Genomic DNA, 24,573 nt, shown 5'->3' with positions numbered 1-24,573 from the left:
AAATATCTGTAAAAATGAAAGAAATATGTTTATAGTTTCACAGGAATCTTTGTACTTTCGAATAGCCACGAATCAAATGTTTAGGTTCTGTTGATCTAATAAACAGTCTTAAATAAAATTGTTGAGTGCACTAAATTAAGATACAAAGTTTGAATTAGTGTAAATAGTAATTCCCCAGCTATTTCTTTTTTAAGGCGGTATATTAATTAATGTTATTGAAAGATGAACCATATTTTTTTAGAAATTAGATTGTTGTCTTGAATGAATTGTAACAGTTTCTTAATTAAATCCCAATTTCTAGTTACAAAATCATATTTGGGGAGACTGGAAAAGTATGTAAATATTAGGAAGATTTTTATTGAAGATACTTCTCTATTCTTGTGATATTTCACATTGGAATATTAGAGGGTTCATGTTGCCTATTCTTTTCCATAGCTCTAATAATTTGTTTCTTATTTCTTTTCTTTTCATTCCTTTTTGTTTGTATTGTATTCAATTTTGTGATAGTTAAAGCAGTGTTAAAAATTAAGCGATCATGTGAAATTATTTTTGATACGTGCCTGAAGTTGCCCCTCCCCCCTCCAAGTTCTCCCAAATTCCACCAAACGTTGCAAATCGTTAGTGCACACAGAATTAACGTTAGTGCTATCAGCGTTTACGAGATATTGAATATTTTTAGTGGGGGGCCAACTTCATATGAAGTTATCCCCCCACCCATCTTTATGCAGATTGATTTTCACAAAACTTAGCGTATCGTTAGTGCACTTAAACACACTGAGCACAACCGTTAGTGCTACCATATTTTGGGATTTATTCAAGATTTTCGCGGGGGGCAACTTCAGAAATATCAAATTCTATATAAATAGAGGTGGAAACATGGGGTTAACGGCAATCGTTAGTGCATTGTTTGTGCATTTAAAAGCACTAAGTTTAGTGCTACCATATTTTGGGATTTATTCAAAATTTTCGGTGAGGGGCCAACCTCAGGAATATCAAATTCTATACAAATAGGGATAGGAACATAGGGTTAACGGCAATCGTTAGTGTATCGCTAGTGCACTTAAACGCACTAAGCACTAAGGTCAGTTCTACCATTTTTTGGGATTTATTCAAGATTTTTGGTTAGATGTCAACGTTAGAAATATCAAATACCATACAAATTCATGTAGAAACATAGGGGTTAACAGCAATCGTTAGTGCTTCGTTAGTGCACTTAACCGCACTAAGCACTAACGTTACTGCTACCATATTTTGGGATTTATTCAAGATTTTATGTGGGGGGCCAAGTTCAGAAATATCAAATTCTATACAAATAGAGGTAGAAACATGCAGTTAAAGACGATCGTTATTGCATTGTTAGTGCACTTAAATGCACTAAGCACTAACGTTAGCGCTATTTGTGCCACTTCAAGCACTAACAAAGTGATTAGTGCATTCGTTAGTACTTTCTGAAAATACTGACAGTTTGTATGGAATTTGATATTTCTGAAGTTGGCTCTTACCAAAAATTTTGAATAAATCCCAAAATGTGGTAGCACTAACGTTAGTGCTTAGTGCATTTAAATGCACTAATGATGGCGTAACGATTGGCGTTAACCCCATGTTTCTACCTCTATTTGTATAGAATTTGATATTTCTGAAGTTAATCCACACCGAAAATCTTGAATAAATTCCAACATATGGTAGCACTAACGGTAGTGCTTAGTTTAAGTACACTAACGATGCGCTGTGTTAAATTCAGAACGAAGTAACTTCATATGAAGCTGGCCACCCCACCAAAAATCTTCAATATCTCGTAAACGCTGATAGCACTAACGTTAGTTCTCAGTGCATTAACGATGCACTAACGATGTGCAACGTTTGGTGTAATTTGGGAGAGGCGGGGGGGCGCAGCTTCAGGCACGTGCATTTGTGCTCTGAAACTCGATATCCCTCAAAGACAGAAAGGAAAGCAATTTCATTGCAGCTGCACGTCGCTTTTCTCTTGGTATAATAAGGCGGTACGGTTTGGCGAGAAATACCAAAATGTACCAAAGAAAGCACCAAATGCAGGTTAGGTTAGATTACTTAAAGTTACATTAGGTTACGTTGGGTTGAGTTACAAGTCAATTACCTTTGAAACAAACGCGGTTAAAGTTGTAAAATTTAGAATAGGAAATTACTATGTTAGTATAAATACCTCTCCAGATGTATAACATAAAAGTTAAGCAGAAAAAAGAACCAAGCTGTGCTAGATGGCCACTAAAAAGCACGAATACTATCAAACCGAGTTTGGTCAGGACGAAGCTGGTGTACTCATGGAATAACGCAGGGTACATTCACAGGGAGCAGGGAGAGGCACTTCAGCGACCGTCGATAGACACGTAAAGGAGGCTAGTGAAAACCGATAGACTTTGGCAGTGATACGAGCTTCAACAGCAATTGTCATGGTTTCATAATAACGCTGCACATGTAACCATAGAATACAGCTTCTGTACAGTGTGCAGAAATTCACAGCCGTCGTGGTTACTTAGCATTTTAGGTTGGTTAGGTTATGCGGTCATTATTTTTATATAATTCTATAAAACTCAAACACGACACGTCACAACCTTAAAATATACGCGCCATTTCCATACTGCATTTCCCGCCACTAAACCATAAGTGTACCTCTCCGTGAAATAGTACCTTTCACTTTCAGATGCAGTGCCGCATATAATGTGAAAAACCAGTTCACAATAACAACCACTTTCTTAACATCAACTATCCTTCCTAATTGATATTCATTCACTCTTCCTCACAAACGAAAACAAATTTTACAATTCTTCCGGTAAATATCCTAAATTTAGTCCGGCGATACAGCACTTAGCCTGGATATTGTGTATGATGACTATGACGCATAAATACATTATTTAACACAGAAAGTAAGTAAACTTACGCCACATACAGTGTTTTGCGCTCCTGCTCTCACTTGGTTAGGTAGGATTCGTGCTTTTCAGTTGGCTATTGTCTTTTCAATAATAGTTTTTATCATGTACATGGACTGAAGCTCACCCTGAAGTAAATCTGTACAGAGAAATGCACTTCACACCCTGAGTTGAATGCGAGTGGAGATAAGGCGAAAGTCAGTTGATGGAGTGGGCATAAACAAAATACCACCTGGCTGTGGCAGTTCAGTTACACAGTGAACTTGCGTAAGGACAGGGTGAACATGAGATCTACACATACCGTCATAAAAACCGTGTTTGTTGTACGCGTTCAAACTAAGGTAAAACGCCGCTGCATTGCGATGGAGATATGCCAGGCCGCATATCTTTTTCACGCCTCAGAATCCACAACCGGAGAAATTTCGCAGTTCTGATTGGTCGAATTGTTCATACGTTATGATTCCATTCTGTGACAGCTTAAAAATAATTCATCGTAGAGAGTGCGGTAAAAACGTCACATAGAAAGTCGTACCTACTCTATTGAAAAATGCATGTTTGGAAACACAGCTATGCCTGCGCACGGGATTCCCTAAATGAACGGAGGGATTCCCGGATATGCTGTAAAGGAAAGAAGTTTCACACGTTGTTAATCTCGTGCGCAGACGTAGCTGCGTTTTCAAATATTTATTACGTTTTTAACCGCACTCTCCATGATGTATTTTTTTTTAATTTGTTGGCCTCTGAAGTGGATGATCCCACGCTTTCAACATTCTCTCATTCTTATACGGGACGGAATTTCCCCATGTTCACTAAGACGTTTTTTTTTTTCTTTTTTAAAGATGCACTATCACCCGTCCAAGTTCGTCCACGTAGTTACCGTACACCTTGTATATATAGATATGTATATAGATACATAAATAGTTACATTATTTCGGAAAGTCGCGAACTATAGCCTATATAAATTAAATAATACAGAAGTTGTTCGAAGACGCACTAGACACCAGCATGACTGGTGAAGAACCCTGTGTGTATTACCATACAATAAAACTCCGTTTTGCGGCTATCACAGCATTGCATTTACGTCACACGCTTTTCTGGAGTTAGTTGTTAGTGATCGTAACCACCGGTTTATAATTCCTTCGCGTTCCCACTTGTATCGCTATTTCTGAGAATATTATTTAAAACTTCTGATTCGAATCATTACCCACTCTTTTCTAAGAAAAAATTTCGCAAGTGAAACAGAAGAACTTTTTTTGTGTGTGTGAAATATTTCCCGCGACGGAACAATGCACGATCTGCAGACTTAAATATATTAAAAACCTAATTCATCGGATATTAATGTCGTACTACTTTTTTATTATTAGTTTTGGATTTGAATATTTCTGAAGAACTCGAGTTTATTTGCATTCTCGCACTGATTTAGGTAAAAAAAAATTGTAAAGTGGTAAACTAAAGTGAGGTCACTTCACGTGTGAGGCCACTTCGAATTTGCGGTCGACGAGGAACAGAACTCTGCATCGTTAACACTGCCGAACTTCAAATGCACGAAGCATCCTGGATCTTGGAAGAAGAGGTCGATATTATTTCTCTAAATCCTATAAATATATTCACAATAATATAAGCATTTTCTAATAAAAAGATCTACCATTAATAATAGTTTTTTTATTGTAACAACCTTTAAAAAACGACGACCCCTACATAGAACTGCTGGTCACACCCCTGATCCTATTAAATATTAATTTCCACCGCCGGAAAACGTCAGCAAAATGTATGGAAACTGTATTAAATGCTATGGTTGAAAGGGTTATTAGTAGGTAAAAATAGCTGGTTGTAATAGCTCTGTTTACGGATTTCTTTCTCTCTTCCTATTGCGCAACAAATTTACTTTGATACAGTCTCGCGACGGACGACATGGGCATGCGCCGCGAAACTGTAGGCCCATGGTCACCATAGAGGTGTATCCTCTAAATGTGATAACGCATCCGATATTGCATCCAAGTCCTTGAAATCTAGAGAGGCATGATGAAATCTTAAGTATATCACAACGCACGGTGGTGAAAATTTTGAACCGTGACGTAATTGGAATCAGAAGATCTTGCTAGATATATGTTAGATAGAAGTAGGTTAATGATAAGAACGTCGTATTTCATCTTAACGTAAGTACAGTAGTATTTAATATGTGTTTATTACAAGATGACGGTGGAAAAAATCATTCTTGAAACGAATTAAATATGACCAGGTAAATTAAATTGTTTATATATTGCGCGTAGCATTATTTACTTTTAACAACATTCGTACTATTTTCATATAGAATAATTCATCCTCACTTATTCTCATTAATAATAACAATAACTAATACTCTTTACATAAATCGTTCCATTGGACTTTACTTTCGAAGAACTACAATTCCTTTTACCGGTACATATTAATTCTAGTTCCTTACGTTCATGTTATCATGCATCAGCTGTTCCAGAAATGACGTACCAAACCATCTTACCTTACTTGTATACATCTAATAACATTAAAGACTTCCACTGTGACTACTCGGCTCTTTATTCTCATATGTTACTATAGTGATAGAATAAATTTTCTAATTGTGCATGTAATATGAATTTTACTGAACCAACTAGTTGACACTTTTAATCACAAAATGGAAAATCATCGAAACAAGCAGCTACCATTAATTTTGAGATTTAAATGTAAATATAAAATGCTACATGAATTTGGTGTTTTGTCGTTATCCCGGATTATTAGAGAAAGGGGGACGGAGCCCCTAAACTTACTATTACATACACATAATCTGCTGGTATTTTCTCTCCATCATGATATTAACAGAATAATACACACAATTATAACAGGAAGTTCTTATGTAAAAACTATTAAAATATTTTGCCTTTTCTTCTTCTATCAACATTGATTTCTATTATGGTCCAGACCATATTCCAAGTTCCCTTAACACAGCTTCTGTAACTAGATTGAGAACAAGGCATCTTCAACAAAATTAACATTAAATTAAATATTTCACAATAATAACAAGATTGTAATGCCCATACCGAATGGAGCATTACATGGTTTAATACTTTTTTGCGCTATAAGATTCCAGGTTCTAATCTAGACTTTACCACTTTTGTTGAAGCAACAGAAGACAAGCTAAGCTAAATTACTGTGCCTTACTCTACATTTTATGCACAACGGGAAAATATCTTTATAAAGAAAGGGACTGCCTTTTTGGCTCTCAGATATGATAGCAGTATGCAAGAAGGCGCTACATAACCACCCGCTTGAAAATCCGAAGTTTTCTGCCCTTGAACAGTAATATGTAAGTTATGTTATTTTAGGTTATGTAAAAACATTTTATCTTCTGTAACAGTTACCTCGACTTCCTTGGTTAGCTTAACTTAGGGTTGCCAAAATTCGTGTTTTATACAGATTGATTTATGTATATTATATGTGGACACAGAGAGGTTTATTTGGCAGAGTGTCTATCGGTCACGAAAGTCATGAAAAGTAACATCACTTTATAACCTATACATGCCTTATTCGAATCCGTTTAATAATCAAGTTAAATGCTTATCGTGTTCCTAATGAAAGAACAAATATTGGAAATATATCTAGAAGCATGCTAGTAAACCGCGGTGCGGACTTAAAAAATTAAAAATTATTGTTCCAAGTTCCTTAATGTTTTTTGAAATGCAAATTCATTTATTTTGATTTACTCTTGGGGCAAGTGAACCGATGCCACTGGTATATGATTTATCACTCCTCGTATGCACAACTTATAAAATTTTAGAAATCAGCCTCAACACTTTTATTTATACTTGGAACATCAGGTAAGCAACTCTCTCCAAGGTCACCATCAAATCTTTAACGCGTTTTGGAGTGAGCCGGCACTATACCAAAGATAAAATTATATTTATTGTTGATAATTATCTCTCCACTGAAGTGGTACGGTTTGGAAGAAGCAGTTTTGAAGCCAGCGCTGACAAATTAGAAAACATAATGAATGTATCTTCTTCACAGGAAAGTTTCAATAAGAAATCCGTTGAAGAAAGCGTGCAGTTTTTTCTTTCAATCGTTTGAGATGTATATATTTAAATTAGATTTCTTCGCAGAAAACAAGGAATAATCGAAAAATTCCCTGTTCAGGCTCGGATGAAAGCAGAAGTTAGTAGGGGTGTTGCAGCAAATTTAGGGGGTGTTACCCCGCATTAGGGGGGTCTGGCGGAATCCCTGGCTCACGGTATCAAGAATCGAGAACTGCTACCAACTGATCAGATCGCCAATGCAACTGTGTACTCTCAGTAGTTGAGCCATATTCAAGAAAAGCTCAAAACTTCTATTACAGAACAACCGCTAAGCAAAATGTGGCTAGGATGATCATGGACACCATTCTACACATTGAATGGGAAACACTATTGCATCCGCAATACTTTCTGGATTTTGCACCGCCTGTTCCATTCTTTGGACAATCACAAGGACGCCAGTGCAAATCCCTAGTAGAGGTGCAAAATACACTTGAAACCTTCTTCGCTTCACTTCCCACCGAGTTCTACCGCGATGAAATCCCTGGCCTTGAAGAAGTTGGCGGAAGGTAATCGATGCTGACGGGGGCCATTTTTGAACTTCCAGGTACTTCTTAGGCACCAAATCGATGTTCGAATGTGGTGAGTCAAAAAGTAACAGAACTTCCTTGGTTACCTTTATACAAAGAAGGGTGCAATTAATTATATTAAATGGAGGTTCATTAATTCTATTGGGTTGTCGTATTTTGTAAACATTGTGAATACACTGTTAGAATTTCTTTCATTCAATTATATGATTCTTTTAATATCTGCTCTCAGAATCCATTCTCATACCTTCATTTTCTTTTCTTTCCACTGTTATTGTTATTTTAAATTCATCTTGTAATTATTCTTCTATAACTTAGCATGGAGTAGCTTTTCGCTTGGTCTTCTTTGCATTATAATTGTTGGTTGATTTCTAATCAATCAAATGAGAGCAAATCGACAAATAACCTTCAATTTCGGTAGAAATAATTTCAACAGTATTCAAAGTACAGCTTCAATTTAATGGCAACTGCAAAGCATTGATTACCGGTGCGATAAAGTCGAACAAGTGAATATAGGGCTTAAAAAGTAATCACGCTTTTAGGAACACCTATCACAGGTTGATTTGCAATTTGATGCACAGTTTATTTTGTGACATATGTATGGACAAGTACTAATAGCAGTAATGGAAAGACCTCATGAATTGAATGTGATTGTAAATTTAAATCTTTAAAAAACTTAAGGCATTAGGATTAAATTGCGTGCTGGAGTAATCATACAAGTTACAGATACCACGCAATCATTTAGGGAAAACATTTGTTTGTGTGAATATTATAAATATGTCCGCAATTATTTAGGCATGAGACACGTTAGAAGCAGTCTAGCAGATCTTAAACATCACAGAAAGTTAAATAAAATATTTGATTTTTTTCTCTTTTAATTTCATGGAATACATTTAAGGCACAGTCCTAAGCCTACACGGAAATCACTATGTTATCTTCCAAAAGAGAAGCATTGCTACCACATTTATAACTCAAATCACATGCAATTGCCCAATAAATATATTACGCATTGGCATTAAATAAACCTCACCCTCTCATTCAATCTTACTCATCTTTGCTGCTCGCTTGCCTTGTTCCGCACAGATCAGGGACGTAGTGTCCATGAAGGCTATACGGCTTACCTTATCTATTTATTTATACATCAGCCTCAAATGTTGCTTTTGGATATTGATACAATTAATTTTATTAAAATTGATTTATTTTATAATACGCTGTTTAAACACCAAGCGAGTCAAAGCGAAGCTTCTGCAAGAACGCATTGAAGGCTATCGGCGGCTAGCCTTCCGCTTCTCTCATGGAATTAGAAGAATGTGGCGGTGACAATCACTTTCCCACCACCCTCAGCAGATGAAAACTTCTTGAGCTATACACAAATTCAACATGATGCAACGAAAGTGGACGAATGTTGACGAAAGGCTAGCCTTTCGGGTGTTTGGCGAAACAAAAGCGACAGGATGCGGTCTTGGAAAAAGTATAAAACAAAGACTATGTAAAATTTAGAAGCTCACATTCAGTAGCGAGTTTTGGCCAAGAAAAAAAGAGAGACAGAGAGAATAAAAATGTTATGTAATTATGTATAGTATTAATACGTCAGGGACCTTATTGCGTACTGGTTTGCGTTATCACAGCGTAAAATTTACATTTTAGTTTTCGATAATTGACATAGCAGTTATAATTGCTTGTTGTATGTTTTGCGTTACGTTCTATCCGCAAGTGTTTCGAAGATCGATACTGAAAAGGACCTCAGATGTTTTACAGTTTCTATTTCTTCATACTTTCAATCTAAAAATAGCTTTTTCTGTAAAAATCATCAATTGACTGTGAGCTACTATTAGTATGCTGATATGTGTTGTTGTGGGTGAAGTGCTTATGTTTGTCTATGATTTGGGGAAATTAGACTTAAGATCGTCATATAGCTATCCGTTTTTATTTCTTTCTTTGAAACAGTAATACAGTGTATGTGTGATATGCGACTATAGCATATGTAATCCGTATGTGTAAGGCAAATATGAAGCAGAACCACTGTAATACTTTTTCTTGCATTGTATGAAAAATATATTGAATGGATTAGCATTTTTCTATCAAGTATTATAGCGTAGTCAGAACACTAAGACGGAACCGTTTAAATAAGGGCTGGATAGTTTTTTTTTTGGGGGGGGGGGGTAACTTAAATTCACTTTACACTCATATATACATACAACAATAATTGCAAGTTTCAGAGGATTGAGCCCCTCCTACCCACCCTCTAGCTACGAATCTAATTTCAGCCTACCCATTTCAAAACTTCACGCTACGTTACTGGCACGGATTCCAACACACTGCACTGGACAAAGAAACTAAATAACATGGGATGAAGTTTCTAGTAAAAGCAGAAAGATGCTAATAGCGAAGCTAAATTATTTCGTGACAAAGTAATTCTCAGATTATACATATCTGCTGTGTTATACTTACTTTGCACGGATGTAAAGACGTATAACAATGCAGAAAAAAAACATAAAGGAAATATGTAAGCTGAAAATATAGAAGTGTACTGAAATATTTCCAAGACAAGACTTGCTTCTCCATTATTATTTTTTGTTTCACTTCTCTATGAATTATTGCGACAAGGAGGAAGAATGGAACCGATTTCTACTCCTTCAACATAGATACCTAAAGAGCTCTAACCTAAAATTAGCATAGTGTCATTACCCGTATAACATCTATATACTCTGATCTATACTACGGTAAAGTTCTAAGTTGTGATTTACGTTATGTCACGAGAGAAATGCAATCAAATATTCAATGATGTTAGTCGTATATTCATTATAGAATTGTATGCAATTTTGAAATTGTAAATCACGTTAGACATATACTATTAGCAACTGATGAGAATAAATAACAGAGCATAGCTAACATTTTAGTAAAATAATCGAAAACCAAAATCATTTTAATTCATCGTCTGATACTCAATACTATATTACCGGAGGCCAAATTAAATCTGATTAACAAAAAAAAAAAAGTATACAAACTTTCCTTAGTGTGAGAAAAGCTATTGGAACGATAAATAATTTGATATTTCAATCTCTTGTAATCTTTCCAATAACAAGAGAATGAATTGAATGCAACAAATTATTAAGACGATGCAGCGAATGCCAGTTAAAGTGAATATTCCTTACTTCAAAAAAAAAAAAAAAAAAAAAAAGGAACTAATAAAATGTCTATTTCAATTTATGCGTGGAAAATAAAAATCTATATTTAAAAATCCCACAAAGAATAACATTTTTAAATACCTAGGAAGATATGTACACTAAGAAGGAAACTACTTTTAGAAAATTGGACAAAACTCAATTAACATTAAATGATGCAATTTAACATATATATGTCACAAGAAAATAAATAAATGATAAGAATAAGTATACTACTAATAATACAGGGTTATTATAAATTATAGACCCATTTTTAAAAATTCGTAGTAATTAAAGTACAAATCCAAACTGAACAATCTTTATACCAATGGAAAGAGGAAGGTTGGACGTTTCGGTGGGCAATGATGGTTAGGTTCCCAAATCTGCCGGTAGAGTTCGCGCGGCAATGGGCGTCCATTCGTTTCCTTCTCAAATTGTGAGTGAGATGGCTACCGTGGAGCACAAGGTTTTGTGCGATCTCGAGTTCGCAACTAGTGAGTCACAAATTGTAGTACAGCAGGCATTTCGCTTAAAATTCCGTATCGAACCACCAACTAGAAAAAGCATTAAGCGTTGGTGTATGCAATTTCAACAGACTGGAAGTGTGTGTAAAGGGAAAATTACAGGCCGACCGCGAGTTCAGCTACAGCATAAATGTTTGCCCTGCAGCAGACGGTGCACACACTGAACATTTATCACGTATTGCAAAAAAAAAAAAAAAAAAAAAAAAACAAACTTTTAAATTTCCACTTTCCATTGATATAAAATTGTTCATTTTGGATTTGTACTTTATTAAATACACATCTTTAAAAATGGGTCAATCATTTACAATAACCCTGTGTAATACTCGCACTCTAATGTGCAACAGCAATCATCGACTCAATTTAAAATATAGGGGCCGCAGTGGCTCAGTGGTAGAGCTTTCACCTCTAGTGTTTTGAGTCCCAGGTAATGATCCCAGCTCCCGCCAAGTGAACTTTGTGTTTGAAAAACACCATGTGCTTGGGCTTTCTCGCGGTTCTCCCGTTTCCTCCCATTTTCTTCAGTCCACCATTTCATTTAGTTCTCATCATCACAGTCTCCTCTAGCTTAACCAGCACAATCATGGGAAGTAAAACTTAAAGATTTAATTTCATTTCACTTTAAAATATATGCCAATTTCTAGATATAGGCAACTTGGATAGAAGTGCATGTTTTGAAAGGAGATTAGTCGCAAGAGAACGAAACGGACGAACAAACGAAAACAACGTTACTTTACAAGAAGTGAGACGTTTCGTTTTCTATGTTTATCAGTTGATTAGGAAGAAGGCTACTACAATTAATGTTTGAGCCTATGAAGACGGTGCCCAATGGTAGGACGTAATGAATGAAATAAGTTAGTCTACGCCAGCTCAGAAGTTAGAAGTTAACAAACGTAATCACTAACATATTTTACAAGATTCTAATTTAAAATTTAGTTTTTGCATTCTAATGTTGAGTAGGAAGAGCACAGATTCAGAAAACAATAGAACAAAGTATTAAGGTGAGGAAGAAATTCTCTATTACAATCACATTTTAATTATATAACGAATTTATATATATATATATATTTTTATAGTATTCTAATTATGATACATACGGTACTTTCATTCTTGCAATATATGTTAACATGAAAATACTATTACTTCCTTTACAAAGTGTTTCTTAACGAAGGGGTTGGGCGCTACGTTATTGGTGCAGAATGATGGTAGGAGAGCTGAGTGTAAATAGTAACGTATGACCATATGGTATAAAACCTACAGTGCATAAGAAACGATACAACTTAAAAACTGAGTCCTGTCCCAGTGTGGGTACTTATTTTGAGAAATTTACGAAAGAAATATGACATGCGTTTTGGAAGAACATTGTCTAAATACTAAAAATGTATAAGTATCTTACCTGCCATGTGTAAAATAAGGTAGGATTCTTTAGTTAAAGAGGTCCAGATTTATTTTCAAGAAAAAGACCAAATTTGACTTACTTCTGTAATATAAGGTTCGTTGAGTTTAGTTTATGTTAGATTAGGTTGAATTTTGTTAGTTTAGGTTATCTTAGGTTTAGTTTTGGTTACGTTAGGTTAGAATTAACTGCTAGCGTATCTATTCCCTTATGTCACCTTCCGGTAAGTACATGTAGTCTCTACAGTATTTTGCATTATCATTTCTGCAACGCGATACGATTCCTTTCTTAAATGACATAGAAATCAAGTAGAATTCCGTTATTTTAACTCATTTCTTCTGTAAATATTTTATTTTTTTACGTACTTCTAGACCTCTTTAACTAAACATAGCATAATTACGATTTGCGAAGTATAATTCTCACCACGTCATACTCTATAAAGAACCCATGATAGGTGAAGTTCTATTTGAAAGCAGTGTATAAATTTTCTACACAAAATGTCAAAAAGCTGTGCACATTTAAGACTTTCTTTCAGGAATTCAAGTGTTTCACCAAAATCCTTGTTTATGTCGATTCTTACGGACGCATCCGCTGGCTAACGCTCGGTCATATTACTGTGATCCTACTCTCGCTCAGTTAGAAAGTAATCATGCTTTAAGCAGGGACGGCCGGTGGGTTGTCGTTTCTGGTGTTTCAGTATGAACGATCGGAGACAGAAAATATAAATTGAGTTAATTTACTAATCAGCCTAACTTTAGATGCAAATGCTTTGTGACATGAGAAATTAATTAACATTATGATTTTGAAAAGTAAAAAATAATGTAGAACATTTTAACTGGGTAGTCACCTTATATAATTAGTAAGTGCATTCTACTCTCTTTGATTTAAGTAAATTCGTCTAATACACGCTGGTTGAACTATGCTATTCCCACTATCAGCTTTTTTTTTTTTTTTTGGAAAGGATAACGAATGATAAAAACTTGTAACTCTCAAACAAATAGTAAATAAATAAATAAATAAATCTTGTCTGAAAAAAATCATTTTTGTATCTACCCAGAAATAAATAAATAAAAGAAAATGTAATTACGCATCTGACTTGTGTATTGTATGACGTTCACCTTCCCTTGATTGAAGTGTGCCCCAATGCATTGCAAGTTAAACCAGTCACAGACCTGTTTGGGCCCCCACAGAAGTGCGCCTGGCAACCCACAAAACATTCGTGCACTCCAATATCATGTGAGAACGCTGAACTCAAACGGGGTAATGTGTGAAAAATTTCTTTGATTCTGCTCCACGACCGAAAAGAAAGAAAAAAGTAAAAAAATAAATAAATTTTTGAAAAGGTTGTTATGTCTACTTTTGGGTTCCCCTCAAACGCTATCTGTACCGTTTCACTTTCAGTTGATCTATTCACTATAATCATTACAGAACGTTGTTACTGAATCTACCCTTGTACCATTTGAACGTACCTAAAATTCCCTAAACTACTGGGTTTTATCTGTATTTATTTGAAATGAAAATATTAGGTTTTAAATTTTATCCATTTAATTCGTATCTCGAGAAAATTTTAAATAAAATTAAAAAATAAAATAAAAATGTAATGTGTACAGTTATGCTACATTTCTTTTGTTCAGCTGTACAATATGCTCACCTTCTCTATCTGTATTACATTTACTATATTGAACATTACTACATGTTCTTTACCACAAAATAAAAAAGAAATCATTTTTACAAGAAGTTCGCTTTCAAATCTTTAAAAAAAAATCCAAATTGTTACTACATCGTCCCGGTTACTTATTAGAATCATTATGAATCACAGCATTCAGTTTTATATTTTATTTATACTGCAGGGAATTAAACATCCTGCCCCTTCAGATTTTGTGTGTGGTATACTACTTATTTTGTCATCAATTATTCATTACAAATTACTCAAGCAGGAATACTCAACTGCTATCACAACATTCATTAAATTTGCACACATCAACAATACATTCTTACCCTAACTTAACCTAAACTTAACCTATGCACAAGTACATACATAAACAAAACACAAAATATCACCAGATAGATATATATGCACATATTAGGTATAGGGACGTGCCAGAAAGCGAAAACGGATATCTTACCATAGTCTAATTTTCATCATTTTATGTTTAATTTACCGTAAAGAAAAAAACTTTCAAGGTGAACAGCAAACTGATGTTTTTAAATAAAAGTATCGAAGACGGGATACGAACTTCGTACCATCAGTGAAGTGGTGCAACTGTACACAAAATATATTTTTATTTCTTTCGAGAGTGTATAAAATATTACTACACTGTAGATATTTCAGAACGCGTTACTACCGAATTCTCAAATTTTTCTTTGTATGTATCATTACGGTACTACCTAATTAATTTGGTACAGGACTATATTAAGTAAATTTTGTTATGCAAGCCTAAAGAGATATCGAAATTTCTATGGATTTAGTTACCTTCTACATTGCATACGAAAATAAGAGACTGTATGTTATGAACATTTTCGATAACCCCCCCTTTTCCAAAGAGAAACTGTTTGCTTACATGTGAATGATCGAAAAGTAGCTCTGTAGGGAACGAGGTTCTTTACTCGAACATCGTGCAAATGGTAGCTATCACTAACATAGTAACTTCTTGATCGTCAAACTGTACTATGAAGTAATATGAATTTGGTTCACTAACGTGGTTTCCTGTTTACACTTTCCGAACCATGATTATACTCACGATTTCAAACACATTTTTTTAGAACTAATTTCACACCAAAAGAAAAAAATATCTGGGTTCCACTCCTCGGACATCGAACCTGGACAATCTGCAGGGAATTAGCCTACTTTATTCCAGTATTCTGCCTCTACACATAGTTTCTTATCTCGGCATTTGGAGACTGGTATCTCTCTTTTACTTATAGATTTTCTACGGTTCGCTAACTGCGAATAAAACCGTAGGTCAAAAACATTGTGAAGATACCAACTTCATCACAGCAGCGTTACGACGCCATGAGGCCGTCAGCAACGAAGCACCAACTTCCTATTTTGTCCTCGTTTCGTTCCGTCACTCGGTCCTTTGTGTTTTTTTATAACCAACTTGAACGTTCACACTTTGGCTTTCTTTCGAAGTTAATTTTTCACTTAAAATCTTCCAAAATATTTTATATCTCGCCGAAAATCATTCACACTGATAAATCCGTGTCATCCACTATGGATGCTACTCTTCAAGGCGCCTGTCCTACAAAGATGATTACGGAGATTGGCTGATAAATCTCGACAACAATAGGATGAACAAATCGTGATTTAAGATGAAAAATACCGACCAATTTACTTTTGACACCTGATAATTCTTCGTTTACGTCAGATGATGCATGTAGAAGAAAGTAATGTTCGATTTAAAGGACTTTTTAAGAATTTATGTTAAGATGGCCGAAAATATAGAAACCAGAAATTATAAAAATTTTACGTAGAAAGTTATGAAACTTTTATAGATGACTCCTAACTTCAGAATTCGATAGGAAAATGTTCTAAAGACATGAAAAACTTTGAAATATGAAATTTTTACCACAAAAAATCATAAAACACAAGAAAATATACAAAATGACACAAAAATCAATATACTACAATTCTACGAACTAAACTAACCTAACCAAGACACCATTTTTCCTAAAGACACGAAATACAACCAAAAATAAAATTTTATACCATTAAATACACATCTATCTACAGTATATAATTTATTTATATATATAGGGTGTTCCAAATTTTTCCGTCACATGATAACTGTAATCTTGGGAGGTATCAAACTTTTCTTGGAACATTAAATTCCTTAAATGCGTCAAGATTCCGCGGTGGCTCAGTGGTAGAGCGTTCACCTCTGGCGATTGGGGTCCCAGGTTCGATCCCAGCACCCTGCAAATGAACTTTGTGTTGGACGAACACCGTGTGCGTGAGTTTTCTCGAGATTCTTTCGTTTCCTCTCACTTCATTCCACCATTTCATTCATTACTCATCATTACCGTCTCATTTAGCCTAACCGGCATAAGGTGGGACGTAAAACTCAAAGATTTCATATCATTTTTTAATGAGTCAATTTTTTTCGATGTGGAAAAAACACCTGTTTCCTTTTGCTGACGTTATAGGTATAGTTAATATTAATTTCAAAAGCCTTGTAGATTCACCAGATATTTTTTCTAGATATTTGCGAATAATTCATTCTAGGAAACCCAGTTCCTGGCAGTGATCCAAATTCTTCTGCAGCATAGATTAATGACACTTCGTGGCAGAGATTAGTGTTATAAGAAATGTAAATTAAACTCACTTATTCACAGTTTCTTTAGGAAAATTTAAAACAAATTGTGGAAATATATAGCTAAGGCAAACAACATTGCAGCCATAAGATGTCTTGTGAAGATAAACCGATTTTTTTCTCGAATACTCTTCTGAATTGCCCTTTCGTTGTTTTGTCTAAGCTATATATTGCAAGTTGTTCCTCAGTGGATAGGTGGGCATATTGCTTTTCTTTTATTTTCTCTTTTGTTTGTAAGTTATTTACAGATGAAATTGCATAGAATTAATTCAGAATTTGTATGTTAGTTTCAGAATTAGAGCACACACAATGCAAGTAAATGTAATAACTAATAAGCAAAAGAGCTGATACGAAAGAAGTATATGAATTGCGAATATCAGATATACATCAACACACACATACACACGTGTGTAAAGGAAAAACTACATTGCAAATCATCCGTTTTGGCTGCGAGCAATGCACAATGAACACAATAAACTTCAAAAGGCGAAACAATGCTTATCAATGGGATACGTTCTGGAAAGTAAACTTTGAAATTCGCCAGAGGTAGGAGGAGCATGTAATAGAAGCCAAAAAATCAAAGAACGTCAAAACAAACAGCATTACCAGTTCTAAACCCAGAAATGTTTGCCTGGCTGGGTCCAAAGTAGTTGAATGGGTCCAATACGTCTTTATAATATCGAACCTGTCTTATTCTGCAGCCGGGAAGACGAAAAGTAATTAATGTCACCTACATTTTTAGACAAAAAATAATAGAACGATCATTTTTATAAGAAAAGAAAGAGTACATGATGAGTCGTAAAATAAAATATTAGGCTACATGAATCATTTCTCTGTTAAACAAATATATTTCCCTAAGAAAGTCTACAAATGTTCGGACCCGGTGGGTCCCCCTCGTGGTTGCACCTCTGAAAATTATTAACTAGTCCCAAATGTGTCATTTACCATCATTGAGTTTTATGTGAAAAATTATAATTAGTATAAAATACATTTGTTTTATAAAAGAAATATGTATACACTAAAATACTATACACAGAGGGGGATTTTGTAGATTGATATTAATGTTTGGTTCACAAATTAAAGTACAGCAGCCCTCATTTCCAATATAAGCTAAGAATTAATTCGCAAATGCTTTTTTTACTTTGGTTTGTTTTCTACTTTCTTTCTTATTTTGTAATGTTGCGAACTTTTTTAAATGTCATTACATTGATTTGCTTCAGTATAGTTAGTAACTGAAAAATATGAATGGATAAAAATACATTCCATTAGTAATTGGTAGTGAAATAAAATTTGTAAATCTTATTTAGCGCGAAAAACCTTCTCGTTCACTAGAAACCGTGCCGCGTTCTTGCAGAAGTACTGTAACATCCAGGGCCTTTAACTTCTGAGATAGTGGAAAGGAGTTTTCATCCCTCATTTTCATTTTAAGCTGTATTCTTATCTAGTATGTTTTAATATGGGAAACTATAAAAGTTATATGTCGCTTAAAAAGAACGCCATTATTTTATGAGAAATCAGATAATCCTAATATTCCAGTATTCAGACTATTAGACTCAAATACATTATGTATATTAGGGTGTATCGAAAAAACTTTTTTTTCGAAATCTGGTTACGGCTAGTGCGGAGTTTTGGCCAAATGGCATCAATAAAACGTATAAAAAATCTCAACTCGATCAGACAACTCCTTGTGCTGCCGAGTAGAGCCCAAATATTAGAAAAATCAACAAAAGATTCACTTTTCAACTGAATTTCCAAAAAATATTTTTTAAATATTTTCTATATTTTTCGGTCTTTTAAATTATTGAAATAGCATTGGAAAGGAGAAATAAATACATAAAACAAATTTATTACGGTTATTTCTGTACACCACAAGCATAAAAACCTAGTTAATTATTTGTAAAAATGCACTGATTTTCTGGCGTATCGTACAATTAAATTTTAATATAAAATTATTGAAGTCTCTTGAATAACGAAGAAAACACTTTAGTGCTAAATTCTAAGAGCAGTAATAGTATAAATAATTTGCTCCCAATGCCGTATGCATGTGCTTCACATACTAAATCACCTGCCGCCCACCTATCCCCGAACGCCTCTTCTCTTGTACTTGCCCAGCTGAAAGGATCGGTCTTATCAGTCACCAGTAGTCAACCAGCTGGGTCGGACGTGATTGTCTCTGCTTGAGTTATTTATTAGTGCTGTAGGAAATTTTAACTAAATAATTTGTCTTCGTGTGAAGTGCAGTATGTAGAAGGGAGAACAGTGTTTCAGTTGTGTCAAGTACTTTTTATTAAGAAGAGAGTGACAGATACGCTGACGTTATGGCATCGACAAGTTTGTTACGGTCTGACGTTAGGAATAGCATTATTGGGACACCCAAGGAATTGGGTAGAACACAGATACCAACCGTTGAAATGTATTGAGACAATACCTATGGGAGCGAGAAGAAAAAATGAGAATATCGGGATCCCGGAAGGAGCCTTCAACAAAGGATCTTCTATCGTCGCCAGGAAGATTGTAGAAAATTGAGATTACACCTCAATTAGCGGCGAAGCAATTTTCAGTGTCAGAAGGATTGTTGCAATGATATTGAAGTACCATAATATTGTCCGTGACTTGCAAAACTTAGCAAAGTCCGGTTTCCAAACTTGGGCGAAACGAATTGCTGATTTTCAACAGTCTGCCAAAAATATTTAATTTGATATAGCCTTTTGTAAGTGTTCCGATCCTCTTGCCTGCAACTGCGAAAAACGAAGAAAAGTGCCAGTGGTAGAGGTACCTTTTCTTCTAGATCAAAGAACTACAAGATTGAGGCGTAATCTCAATTTTCTACAATCTTCCTGGCGACGATAGAAGATAAATTCTTTGTTGAAGGCTCTTTCCGGGATCCCGAAATTCTCACTTTTTCTTCTCGCTCCCATAGGTATTGTCTCAATACATTTCAACGTTTGGTATCTGTGTTCTACCCAATTCCTTGGGTGTCCCAATAATGCTATTCCTAACGTCAGACCGTAACAAACTTGTCGATGCAATAACGTCAGTGTGTCTGTCACTCTCTTCCTAATAAAGAGTACTTGACACAACTGAAACACTGTTCTCCTTTCTACACTGCACTTCACACGAAAACAAATTATTTATTTAAAATTTCCTACAGCACTAATAAATAACTCAAGCAGCGACAATCACGTTCGACGCATCTGGTTGACTACTGGTGAGTGATAAGACCGATCCTTTCAGCTGGGCAAGTACAAGAGAAGAGGCGTTCGGGGATAGGTGGGCGGCAGGTGATCTAGTGTGTTAAGCACATGCATACGGCATTGGGAGCAAATTATTTATACTATTACTGCTCTTAGAATTTAGCACTAAAGTGTTTTCTTCGTTATTCAAGAGACTTCAATAATTTTATATTAAAATTTAATTGTACGATACGCCAGAAAATCAGTGCATTTTTACAAATAATTAACTAGGCTTTTATGCTTGTGGTGTACAGAAATAACCGTAATAAATTTGTTTTATGTATTTATTTCTCCTTTCCAATGCTATTTCAATAATTTAAAAGACCGAAAAATATAGAAAATATTTAAAAAATATTTTTTGGAAATTCAGTTGAAAAGTGAATCTTTTGTTGATTTTTCTAATATTTGGGCTCTACTCGGCAGCACAAGGAGTTGTCGGATCGAGTTAAGATTTTTTATACGTTTTATTGATGCCATTTGGCCAAAAATCCGCACTAGCCGTAACCGGATTTCGAAAAAAAGTTTTTGTCGGTACACCCTAATGTATATCCTTCCTATGCATGGTCGTTAAAATCTAGAATTTGTTTTAGTATTAAGTATTAAAAAGTATTAAGTATTAAAAAGTAGTTTCACTTAATATTATAACAGTTATAACTTACATGTTGTCCCATGGTTATATATTCTTACCTTAACTTTTCAGATCAATTTATGACAATGTCTCGAAATTGAAGCATTTTATCATTCAGTTAAGGAATACAGGAAATAACATGGCTACTCAATTATCTTGCTGGAGATTATTGTGTGTGATTTTATGGAAAAATTTTATTGTTCGCTTGCGTCACTGGTGTATATCAATCATGGAAATTTGGCTTCCCATTTCGTTTGGAATAACTACGCTTCAGGAAGCAAAAGAAGCTGCAGAGGAAAGAAATAGGGAAATTGAAAAAGGTGAAAGGGAAAAAGGATCTTCAGAAGACTCCGCAAATGAATCTTATGGTGAAGTGCTTAACGCTGTTCGCCATATTGTTGCGATATTAGTGAGAGATACAGCTAAGGGTTTGTATTTCTTTAATTTGTGATATAATTCGTTTGTACTTATTGAACTGAACCAGTTCAGCAGTATGCATATTTTGTGTAATCATTTATAAGCAGGACGATTTTTGCCGCTGGTATCCTAATTTTTTTAGACACTATAATATAAAAATATTTTAGAAGTTACTTATATATGAGTTGGTTAACTCCATTTTACGTTATGAATGTTTTTGCGTTCTCACGTTTTCTCATTACGTGATCTAAACATTGCAGTGTTTCGTGTGTTTTTGGGGCGTTACCGACATAAATACTATGTTCTGCTATCATTTTTAACAAACAGTATATCTGTTGGTAACACCCCGAAAACACACGAAACACTGCAATGTTTCGGACACGCAGTGGCGTATTTAAGGGGGGGCTTCCGGGCTAAAGCCCCCCCGAAATCTTACTTACTGTAGTAAAGTATATGAAATATCTTGCAGAATTTTCACATTTTCAGGCAAAGCCCCCCCCCGAAAGTTAGCAAAGCCCCTCCCGAAACAAAATCGTAAATACGCCACTGCGGACACGTAATGAGAAAACAAAAGCAAGCAAAACATTCCTAACGTAAAATGGAGTTAAACCAATTGTGCTTTAACCGGCTCGTGTCAAAAACATACTAGAGACAATTGACGCTTTATATCATTGAAAGTCAGAATGAGCTGATAATCACAACAAATTAACATAAAATTTACAAAATACAATTAAGATTACTCGTACTTAATAAGTGTCATAAAAATTATTTCTTCAATATCTAAAATATATTTTTATATAATAGGTAAGACACGTGATAGAGTTAATTGTTGTCGCAGTACGCAATCCAACTCGTATTTATAACTCAGGAATCAACATTTTGGAAACAACGTGTTCCCCGTCACTGTAATGGACATTACAAGAAACAAAATACAAGAGATGTATACAAAGTAATGGCGTGACTGTTATAATTCACAAATGACTGTATTAACGGTGAAAATACATGCTACATGCCTTCAATGTACTCACCTCATGTCCCTAACCTTCTGCCACAGGTGTGGAAGGCGCCGTACACTGTCATCAATTTCTTCTCTGATGATGTCTCGCAGCGAACGCCCTACGGCATTCAAAATGATTCCTCTGGTGTATTTGTCCGCGAAGTAATGTCTTCATCTTGGCAGAAATGTCGTATTCGAGGGAGACATATCCTGCAAATACGGTAGATGTTCCAAAATCTCCAATTGACAAGCAGGTTAAAGATTCGTCACAGCACTGACTGTGTGACATCGTACGTTATCATGCAAGATGATGGGTTTCCGTAACAAAATATCAGGGCGCTTTTTCCGAAGTGCGGGACGCAGATTGTGTTGCAAAAACTGCAGTAATATAGCGCATTCTTAGTCTGCCATTCTGGTAGAGCATGTTGCAAGATAACCATTTGAACATCATATGCTACTATCAATATCACCTTCAATCCTCCCTGATCAGAGCTAACGTCTTTGGCCAAAAGGAAAAGGGATGCTTCCATTCGTTGCATTGACGCTTCAAGCATGGTTCGTACGATTAAACCCAGGTTTCATCAATGCACCTGCCTAAGAAATCGTCACCCTCCCTCTAGTGACGATCCAGTATCTCCTGTGCCATTGCTTAGCGTTGTCATTTCTGCACTTCGGTAGTGGCATGTGTTACCAAACGTGATGCAATTTTGCGGAAACCGAGAATGTCGTGCAGAATGTGCACAGTTTTATGGCATACCCTGACCTCTGGCGATAGCTCATGCGCATCCTACGGTCTGTCAACGTCCAGCGAGGACGCAAGGAGCTGAATGAATCGTCGTGTTATTCATTGGAGGGCGTTCTTCCAAGTTCACTTTGCCTTCACGAAATACTTTAACACATCGCGCTACGTTGCGGTATGGCAACGCTGAATCACCACAGGTTTCACGCAGTCCCTGATAACATTCTTGTGCACGACCACCACGTGCCACTTCAATTTGGACCCAAAAGCGCTATTTCTGTTTAGTGAACATCGTTTAGACTACGTCCACTCGCGAAACCAACTTTACGCCAAGGCCCCCCTGACTAGCTACAGCTTTCCCACTCACCTCAGTTTCTCAAATGACATTCCCTTCGTAGACGCTGCCACCTCCGGGTTGTCAATCACTTAGATCACGCGTGCCGACAGGGTCGCCAGTACTTTCTATGCAGCCCATGTATATGGCTGATGGAAAGTTACAGGCTGGGAAGTTTGCGTACTATTTAGTGATTACGTTAGAGTTGTGTTCCATTATGGTTGCCAGATTTTCATAGGAAATTTGGGGAGAAATGTTTTATATATGAGAGATTCGAAATTTAAGTATAACATACTTATCATATTTCATAACGTAATATTTTTATTTTAAAAGTGGATTTTTTAAAATAATTGAGCTATATATATTGTTACGTTGTGTAGGGTGCTCAGCGGCAGAGTGCACCGTTCACACACGGCGAGTCTCCACCAACTGTTACGAGTATGGGGTGTGTAGTGGTTGAACTCACCGCCTATGTCCGGCAAAACTCCACCAACTGTCACAAGTAGTCGTGGTTAGTGGTTAGCGGGGGCCGCCGATTGGGAACCGGTGGCCATATACTAACATCTCGGGGGCACCACCATAACGAAGACGTGTGATAGAAACCACACAGTGTGTGTTCGTGACGAGCGTGAGCACACACTATTCAGGTTAACACAAGAATCATCCTGAACCCTGCCTTATTCGGAGTTAAGAATCGCTTCTCTCTCTCTCTTCGCTCAGCCAGACGGGGCTGTGAATAAATAACATCCCTATTTAATCTCAGATAATCCTATCCTCATAGATTCGCTGGTATGAAGTAAGGCTGAAAGAGAAATCGCATCGAAGTTGTAGCTCAGTTAATTCATTTGTCGGTACCTGAATCTTCCCAGGTTCTTTTCTACTCTAGGAGAAGTTCAATGAAGAGAGAAATTTCAAAATAGTAGAGTTTATTACAATGATAGGATAGTATACAGAACGAGTACAAGTGAGAAAACCGAATGAAATAAATATTAAGTTCTCAATTTATACTAAATTCTCAATAAATACTAAGTTCACAATCACTTAGTTGAACCATATTTAAGTCAATGTTGTTTATTGGCTATCCCAAACGACTAAGTTCTCATGTACGTCTATGATTCCATTACTCTTTTAACTTTTGTTTAAAGTCGCGAAATAGAATGAAAATCATAAAAGGAGAAGAAATAGAAGAAACGAGTAAAGTCACACTAAAGTTATTCAAGTTATTCCGAAGAAACATAGAAGTCTGCTTGATCCAGGCTATGTGCAGGGCGAGGCCGGTCACCAAATTCTAAGTCCGAAAACTACATCTTACAGAAAAA

General features: G+C 35.7%; 1 protein-coding gene across 2 annotated transcripts in view; it reads left to right on the top strand.

The window, feature by feature from the left end:
- Window positions 1-12,074: 12,074 nt before the first annotated feature.
- The window catches only part of LOC145691548 (uncharacterized), a 169,791-nt gene continuing 157,292 nt past the window's right edge, over window positions 12,075-24,573 (top strand). Inside the window, exons 1-2 of one of the 2 annotated variants that reach the window (XM_081766956.1) lie at window positions 12,075-12,198; window positions 20,840-21,195. In XM_081766956.1, the coding sequence (XP_081623082.1) occupies window positions 20,907-21,195 (289 nt within the window). In that variant the 5' untranslated portion in view covers window positions 12,075-12,198; window positions 20,840-20,906. Of the gene's footprint in view, window positions 12,199-12,402; window positions 12,613-20,839; window positions 21,196-24,573 lie in introns of those variants that run through there. The other variant, XM_081766955.1, reaches the window with a different exon arrangement.

The sequence above is a fragment of the Thermobia domestica genome, chromosome 8 (genome assembly GCF_964235325.1).
Source record: "Thermobia domestica chromosome 8, izTheDome1.hap1.1, whole genome shotgun sequence".
In the NCBI taxonomy this organism is placed as follows: Eukaryota; Metazoa; Arthropoda; class Insecta; order Zygentoma; family Lepismatidae; genus Thermobia; species Thermobia domestica.
The sequence above is the reverse complement of the archived record's forward strand: the minus strand, read 5'-3'. Positions and strand labels throughout refer to the sequence as shown.